The 9,096-nt window shown below is 42.5% G+C and overlaps 1 protein-coding gene across 1 annotated transcript; it reads right to left on the reverse strand.

The window, feature by feature from the left end:
• Window positions 1–796: 796 nt before the first annotated feature.
• On the reverse strand, window positions 797–7,711 carry PGLS (6-phosphogluconolactonase). The gene is made up of 6 exons (XM_053464295.1): window positions 7,542–7,711; window positions 4,638–4,899; window positions 3,123–3,230; window positions 2,682–2,783; window positions 2,414–2,554; window positions 797–1,692 (listed from the first exon to the last, which is right to left on the reverse strand). The coding sequence occupies exons 2-6, from the start codon at window positions 4,890–4,892 to the stop codon at window positions 1,555–1,557; spliced, it is 744 nt and encodes a 247-aa protein (XP_053320270.1). The 5' UTR covers window positions 4,893–4,899; window positions 7,542–7,711; the 3' UTR covers window positions 797–1,554.
• Window positions 7,712–9,096: the final 1,385 nt, after the last annotated feature.

Genomic DNA, 9,096 nt, shown 5'->3' on the forward strand with positions numbered 1-9,096 from the left:
CGTGAGCAAATCCAGGATCCGGCCAAAAAACCTTCTACCTTTCATGAAGAATGCTATCTGAACTTTGGTCCATTGACCATGATGACCCGCATACCTCCCATGTGTCCATCTTTATGATGAGCAGTCACTCTTTCCTTCTTTGATGTCCTTTTCTAGGAGCTCAGGAGCGTTTGCTGGTTATGAGGGTATCGCGGGGTTCTACAACGCTAAAGCTCACAAGAACGTGTATAGAAACAGTAGGAATGGGTTTAGTAATTAAAGAACGGGTGACAAACTCCAGGATATTGGGCACATGCGGCTTAACCTGGCATGCCTATGGCTGAGAAGGCACGGAGTCCGACAACCTGAATGCAGAGAAACCAAGAGCTAGAACCCTTGCTACGTTACCGTGCCGGCCATTTAATGGTGCAGATGGAAGAATATAATGGCGCTTAATAAATTAATTAAGCGTCATTAAATTATAAAGTTATTATACAAGTTAGCTAGTGTTTCAGTCTTAATTATGTGATAGGACATAGGATAGTAATATATAATACTTACATATAATCATCCTCTCAGCCCCCGGAAGGGTTAAACATTTGATATTCATCAAGACGTTTTATTTTGCCTTAGGAGCTAGAGATGGATGATATCTAGATAGCAAACAGGACTGCGCAGGTAAGCAAGAAGAGGTTGAATAGTTTGCAGAGATCAGTTTTACCCAAAACCCGAGAGGCAGCAGGACGGTTCTTCACGAAAAAACGTTCCCTTACTCAACATCACAATCTTTCAGCCTAAAAAGACACAACACTCCGGCTTTAAACGAATCACTCATTTATTACGGTCTGTGCAGTCACGTGATACAGTTTCTAAGTGCAAACTGTTTGGAAGCAAATGACCTCTGTGGTGCCACTGACACCATGGGGCAGATCCTAGAGGGGAGGCAGATATGAGCAGGGGCAAATCTATCAAGGGTCAGCTGGCAGAATCATGAACGGGGTCAGGTAAGGTGTGGAAGCAGGGCACATCAGAACGTTTTAGGTTCTGCCAACGCTTGGCATTGTGACTTCAATCGCTTAACGTACAGTCTTATTTCTGGAACAGGTGTGGTGGCGGTTCATGTGGCACGCGGTTGGGGTTCTTATCTTGACTTTGGTATTCCAGCCTCAGTTCATCCTTTGCTCTGGGTCTTGAAATCGCTATGCTTTGGTGCTTTCTCTGCTTCTGGTCTTGTGCCAACCAATGCTTTGATGCCAAAGTTCTGCATCCCAAGATGTCACTCATATCACTTACACTTTAAGAGTCCGCTAAGTAAAATCACTTGACCCAGAACTGACCAATGGTGGCAATCCGTTCTCCACAACGTCTCTCTAACAATTACTGCTTATGACTTCGTTTTGGCATTTTTCTGGTTTCTACTCGTGGCTGGTTGTCCTTGGCTTAAATCTTGCCCATGGCCCTTGTTCTGTCCAACTCTATGGTTCTGCCCTTGGCCCTGGTACCACTAGTAGTGAGGTGGGAAGAAAACCTCCAGGTTCTCAGCCCACTCCAAGTGCTATTATTTTTGGTGAGGCTTTACAGGACAGAGTGCTTCTCCACAGGACACGTCAATTCACGAGCAGCGGGTTCATCAAGGAACCAGAGCACTTTTCCATGCGCAGGGGAGACACGGGCAGCAGGCAGGGGGTCGTTCTCCTCTTCCTGCAGGATACGCTAAGAGACAGATATTATTTTAATAGTCTAATCCCAGGATTAAAACTGTTTTTTAAAAATACGGTTCTGTTGCCTTTTTACCAGTTCTAGTTTCATGAATAATATAATGTTTTGATGGAGCTGTGTATCAATCATGTATATGTGTTGCAGCCCAATTTAGCAAACATCATGGCCCTCATCGTACGGTCTGTGGTAAACAATAGAATGGCTCAGTCTTAACCCAACTGGACACTGGTCAATGAAAGTCTACGAAAGAATGGACATTGAAGAATGAGCTCAGTGTGGTGTTTGAGGTGGGAAATTCACCCAAAGTATTACATGACAAACATGGCAGCCTCCGTGTCTACAGATAAAGGGAGTTTATTGGAATAAAATTAAATAAAACCAGGGTTTTGTCAACACTAACAATCATTTAATTCTTTAACAACTTTAAAGTGTACTATTTGGTCCAAAAGACTGTTAGAACTTCTAAAGGGTTCTCTTTTGTGTGAAAAAATGATATAAAGAAAAAAACTGTGCATGTAGCAAACACCTCTGGGCATCTAAAACCCTCGACTTCAGCTTGCTGAAGAAGCTAGTGGACAGTGTAGGTTTTTCTCAACTTTCAAAGTAAGTCCTCTAAGGGCATCTAGACTGCTGGAGAAGCAAGAAGATTCTTTGTAACCGACTCTAGCAGCATGTTTAGTGTCACAGGAACGTAGAAAGATTCCATGATACCTACTTTCAAGACAGCTGCTTTGCCCTCTCCAGTAGCCACAAATACCACTGTTTTTGCTGCATTTATGACCGGAAGAGTAAGAGTGACCCTTTCAGGTGGAGGCTTTGGGGAGTCACTGATTGGAGCCACAATCTGATCCTTCACCTGGGGCGGAAAGTAGGAGATGGGACAAGATGAATAAAGGCTGTGGAGGGGAGAGATTGTACGGAGAGGGTGGGTTTAAAAGTGCAAAAGAAGGGAAGTTAAAATGCTAGGTAGATGGAGCGCATACCTCTAGCAGAGGATGACCTGGAAACAGGGAAGCAGTGTGTCCATCTGGACCAATTCCCAAAATCAGGAAGTCAAAAGCAGGCAGGTCTTTCCCAGGGAAGAGCTACGGAAAGAGGAGACTCGGATGAAACCTACAGCACACAGGTACCTGGCAACGCTTGGTCAATGAACACACATTCAATGACGGATAAATACATTTCTAACAATGTCCGTTACAAGCAGGGGCGGTTCCAACATGGAGGACTAGCATTTTTAACCAAGGGGCATTGAGCATTCCAAATCAGATTTTGCAGACAACACACTCTACGTACACTGACCAGTCCTGTCCAGCACACAACCACCAAATAGGAATACAGAGTCAGCCCATAAAGGGAACGCAGACAGCATCTGATCAAAGTGTAAATCCCCACCACATTTTTGACACACAGCAGGTAAGTCTCACCTCCCGTAATTTACGAGTATAGTCGGCAGCAGCATCTTCCACCGACAGCGAGGGATCGATCGTAACAAACTGGGACTCTGAAAGGATGCCAAGTGAGATGAGGTGACGCTGTAACAGAACAAAACGGATTCATTTTTAAAGCAGGGTAGTTTAATTGAAAACAAACAAATGTGTCGAAGCAGAAAGAATTACGGAGGTTGGGGAAGAATTACGGAGGTTGGAGAAGACATTGTGTGGCCTCCTAAGAACTATGCTCCCATGGTAATTGAGACATTTTCCTTGGAAACTAATTATGATGTGACCAGATTAAATCAGGACGTGAAGTTTATCTTCCAATCCATATTACTCCTAAAAAAAAAACAGCCCTGAAATATATTTGTGATGAGTCAGATCACCGCTGGAATCCACAAAAACTCAGCACTGAAGTTGAGTCCAAAGGTTATGTAAGTTTTAAAACTAGGGAATTCATGCGTGTGCAAATACAAGCGATCAGGACACTACGAGAGCTACAGGAGCAGGACTCAGGAGGCAATAGAAGAGGATCAACCTCCTCTTCCACACTGCCCAGGCCGCCATGACGGCCTCCTAGGTCCTCAGCTTCACCCTACTTTTCTTCTCTTTGGATTTGCATGGGATTTCTTGCATAACCATACTTATTTACTTTCTTCACAGTATTCTTATGAGACGACGGACTTTTAACAAAATATTAAAAACAGCAATCACTGGTTCAAACTGTCAGATGAACCCTTGATTTCTGGTTTGTGTTACACTAATAGGTGTCAAACCCAATTCTATGTACTGTGCATACGTTCATTGCATTACACCACAAAAAATATTGATGAGACTGCCCACATTTGTTACGTAGATTCTTTGTCTTCACTCTTGATCTATACTTTTGGATGACACATGTTTCTGGCCAACGCCTGTAACCAGCAGTGAATCCTCTAGGGAGGTGCATATGGACGCCTGTAACGGGCTCCCAAAGTATTGGCATTAATGGGTTAACATTGAAACACATAAGATTACACAAACACACGTGTCTATCGCTTGTCTTAAAGGGACAGCTTAATGTCCCAGACAACCTCGCCAAAGACGAATGCATAATAATAATAATATTAGGGATAAGCTGCTGTTGCCCAAAGATTCTTGCCATTGATTGGCTGATTGAAATCAATGAGGGCGCTTTCCGCTGCACGGGGGGACTCATTAACTGACCCCCACGACTGTCATCTAGCCAGCACTGAAGCGGACTGGCAGTAAGTAAACCGCGTTTCAGGAGATGAGTTTGACTGAACTCATTTTCTTCGTGGAAGATAACTGGTGGGTTGGGGAAAAGGGGCAACTGGGTGATTTTTGCAGAAAGCCCCCATGTATTTGCAAGGGGGACATCACGTATAGTTAAAGGGATCTCTTAGTTATCGTATGCATTAAGGTGTCCCTTTATGGAGGGTTAAAACTGCAAGTTTTAAGGGTTTTTGCAGTAGCTCCGATAGTAAAAGAGAATCCAGTGCTAACCTGGTACTCGCCATAAGTACTCTCGGGATCTGTAAACGGTAGAAGCCTCTCGTCACACAACGCCACTTTCCAGCCCTCGGTGTGGAGCCCCGAGGTCTTTGGCAGTTCCCGGCTCAGTAGCTGCACCAGGCTGCCGCCCGACAGACCCAGCGTGAAGCCATTTGAGCCCTGCGACTCGTTAACAAGCAGCTGGGACAGAGAGAGTGCAAGCTCTGCAGGCGAAGGGAACACACGGATCTGGCGGTTGCCGGACATCACAGACCTGGAAAGAAAATGGACAGCAGTTGGGTGTCGCTTATACGAGTCTACCTGCATACCAAAAATATATAGTGCGCTTCTGTAGGATGCACAAAAATAATAAAATTATGGTGCTGAGAAACCATTTTAACAAAAAAAAAAATTCAAAGTTTATTGAATGAAAAATGTTTTTTTTTGAGGGACACAAAAGATAAAAAAACAGAGGGGCAATCAAAAAAGGTGAGGGGGAGAAAAACAAATAAAGGTACCAACTTTATAAAGAATATGAAGTGCTTCTAAATCGAATCAGCATAAACACTGCTATCAGCAAGCTAATCCATAGAATCAAAATGCGTATAAAAATGAATGAGAAGACAGAAGAAAGTAGAAGAAAGAAGAGTCGGAAGGAAAGCGGAAAGAAGATGGAACCAAGATCATGGTAATATGCAGAACAGAAAGTCCCTGTTCCCCACGCCTTATAGGACACTAATTGTCGGGTCTCTAAATCCATTTTCTTTAGGTTGTGCGCATGCTGTAACGTTAAACGTGTTGGTCATTATGTCTGTCCACTCATCTGGATCAAGAGTTTCCCCCTAAATCCTGCTCCCATTTTCTCCAACTGGAAGGGTTTGTGGCGGGAAAGCGCTCATTAAAGCTCCCATTCCAATCAGTGTCTGTGACGTTGGCCGAAGTATATCACGTGTACGGAGCCGTGTGCGGCCAAACGTATGTCCTGCATGGAAAATAGCAGGTGGTGGTGGGGATAAACGCAAGGGGGATTCTGCAGAACCCCACCATACATTAACAAGGGGGACACCATGTCAATTTAAAGGGATCTCTCAGGTGTCATATGCATTAAAGCGCATACGATGTCAGGAGGGTCCTTTAACTATACATCGATTATTAGCATTTCTCCCCAATACTCATTATTGGAGCAAGGACCGATATCTTTGAATTTTTGGAGAAACTGATCGTTGTGATCAGCAGCCACTCAAAGGATCGGTTATTTTTTCTTCTCTCCTCCTAAGCCCCGTGTGTCCCAGCCAACCTCTCTCATGCGTTTAGGGACCTGTATGAGAGAACACGCTGCAGCTCTGCGGCACGGCTTCCTCTAGGATGTCTGTTTCCTGGGAAACCCTTTCTGCCACCGGGATTTGTCCGTCTGCCACCCATCCCAGGGGTAAATGGAAGCAGTTTAGCGCTTGGAACTTGTTTCAAAACATGTGCAGCCATAACAGGTTGAGCCAGAGCTTGGATCACCGGTGTAGCTACAATGGGGTGAACAGAGCTCTGCATCTCTGGAGGACCCGGACGCTCTAACCACGTGTGTTGTGTGCGCTCTATGATTTAGTGGGAAACTGGAACAGATTTATATTTTTGTGGTCCTTTTAACCCTATCCTCCCTGAGACTTTTATAACACGCAAACCAGGAGAAGTAAAATCTGTCAAAGACAGAACCCCTAGCAGAAAGTAGGGAAATAAATCCCTGCACACATATAACTCCATCAAGGCAGACAAACAAACAAAAAAATAATAATAATAATTAAATAATAAAAAAATTAATATATATAATAGAATTATATTACTGTATATACATATATATATATATATATTAATCATGATAAGACTTGTAAACTTTGCACCAGAATAGATCTTTACATATAACTCCAAGGGTAAATGACCTGTTGAAGAACACCTTTACAACGCGCTAATACATATAAATATATTATATCTGTATATATAATATAAAATGCTGCAATTCTTATGTTCAAAGCGTATCCATGCCAACTAATGCTACAGCTAAACCAAAGCGTCACGCGATCCCATCCGCCATTTATAAAATACGCACGTCTCGCTCCATTGATTACTGTAAAGGTGTTTTGAGGTGAACTTGGCAGAAGTGTACAAACTCCACACCTACTCTATTCAAAATGGATCAACATTGAACTTGGCTAAATATTTCTATATCTATAACCTAGATTTGCGCTTTCAAGTTGAACCTATAGAATCTCAATTTTGGGTCATGATGAATTTATTGTAAAGCACACAGAGACTGCCTCCTGGACACAGATACTCCATAGCAGAACACAATATTAGACATCAGGCAATAAACATCATGCCGCTCACCACCCAAACACAGTCTATATATAAACTATAACAAAGGATCGCATAGAAAAGAATATATGCACTTCCATACTTTACTGAGAGGGTGGCGGACAAGTGGAACAGCCTCTCAGCAGGAGAGGTAGAGGTTAACACAGAGAGGGAATTTAAACATGCGTGGGATAGGCTAACGGGTCCTGAATCTTAAATCCAGAAGTCTATGCATATAACAGAATACGAGAATAAAAGAAGAAAGGCAAATGTAACAATAGGAAGTAACAGATCAGATCCATCTGAATCCTGGATATTATAGAAACAAAGTCCATGCTAACATTATATATATATATATATATATATATATATATATATATATATATATATATATATATATATATATATATATATTCTATAGGAAACCATGGAGACAATTGAGTATAAAGTCACAGCCATCAATACAAAGAATGAATGAATCAGATTAAACGAATAGGAGGCCAGCGGCTGCTCTGAGCTCTAAACATCACTCCACATCCATGTGAAATGCTCTGGAGCTGACACATGCCTTACCTAACAGGCTGCAAGCTCCAGGCGAATGCGAGAAACCAGAGAAAGGAGCCGCCAGGTGAGAGGGCGGAAGTGAGATCACGGGACTACACCTGTACGGCCTCACTGCGGGCGGAAGTTCGCGAGAGCAGACGCTGGTGAAAGTTCAAGCAACTGTAAAACGAGAGAGCTCCTTAAACCGAGCATGCGAGAAGCGAGGCTGTGTAGGGGCGGAAGTGTGATTGTGTAAGGGCGGAAGTGTGATTGTGAAAGGGCGGAAGTGCACGGCTGTATGTCACTCCCAATTGTGTGATATAATATTTAAGAGACTGGAATGATGGCAAATGACCAGCATGATATCAACTGCTGACCCATAATGTGCAGCATGATTATCCCCAGACATAAGTTTGGGTTTCTGATTTATTGCTGATCTTTGATTTTTGTTAAACTTCTAAAACAAATATATAAATCAGTAGGTTATATTGTATTTGTGTTTACGCAGATCTATGGCATGCCTGAACTATGCATGAAGCATAATACAAAAGACAATCTGGCACTTGGGTTATACATATGGAACTAATAGATGTGCAGTATCCACATTCATGGGGCAATAAACATTTAATTTGCTTGTTCAGGGGCCTGGCAGGCCGGGGTCGGTGAAAGGTTACGTGTCTGGTTTTCATTTAAAAATCAAGTATTTCTTGTTTTTTTATGATCTTGGAGTATGCTGTAATATAAAAAGTGAAAATGTCCTATCCCCACCAGATTCCTCTGTCTCTTCCTGATGTGCTGGAAAAAGCAATGACTGTCACCTGGGAAGCCGTATCGGGGCAGAAACTGCCAACAAACTTTGAAGCCAATGAGGGAAAAGTATTGTTTTCCCATATTGGCTGGGCTATATAATAAGGATATACGGGAAATTAATTTCTTGAATTGGAACTCTGTCCTGCTGTGTCTTCTGGGGGGAAAAAACTTAAATTTTCTTCTGCCATGATATTTCATGCTGACCATAAACATACCTGGGAACTCTCAGGGTTTGTCTCCGAGTCTCCGGGTCATTGCTGCAATCTCAGGGTGAAGGCACAGATTCTCAAAGTGTGATCATATCTAATACTCCCAGCTGGCGCTTTTGCTCCCACTATGTTATGTTTGAAACCCCTGCTTCAATTCAGGTGATTTGATCAAGTTTATGTTTTCCTACAAGTCCAGATTTCCATGAGAAATGGAATCAGAGCCATTCGGTCACCACATTTGGCGAATCACTACATAAATTCTTCACAATAAGCTACAAAGGGGTTTATATTTCAAGAGTCTCAGAGTCAGCTCAACCCAACGAAGTAACCCTGTTTTAACTAGTTTTTTTTCACTAGAGACATGAAATGGGTAAAGCATCAGACGGAATCAGTTCTTATTTAAAGCCCTTAATAAAAAAAAAATGGTCAATGTAAAAGCAATGGATTTTTTTATGACTGATTATCATATTGTATTTTTTCTCAAATTACAAGGTTGTAATACAACGATGGGGGCACAGACCCTGCTTCTACAACCACAGACAGGAGCTAATAAGCCATTGGTGTTC

The sequence above is a fragment of the Spea bombifrons genome, chromosome 4 (assembly GCF_027358695.1).
Source record: "Spea bombifrons isolate aSpeBom1 chromosome 4, aSpeBom1.2.pri, whole genome shotgun sequence".
NCBI lineage: Eukaryota > Metazoa > Chordata > Amphibia > Anura > Pelobatidae > Spea > Spea bombifrons.

Excerpts from the sequence above, each read along its gene's own strand:
- PGLS (XM_053464295.1), bottom strand. The coding sequence starts at position 4,892 with ATGTCCGGCAACCGCCAGATCCGTGTGTTCCCTTCGCCTGCAGAGCTT. Across the intron at positions 2,784-3,122 it reads ATACTCGTAAATTACGGGAG|CTCTTCCCTGGGAAAGACCT; the intron begins GTGAGACTTACC and ends CTCTTTCCGTAG. Across the intron at positions 2,555-2,681 it reads CAGGTCATCCTCTGCTAGAG|GTGAAGGATCAGATTGTGGC; the intron begins GTATGCGCTCCA and ends TTTCCGCCCCAG.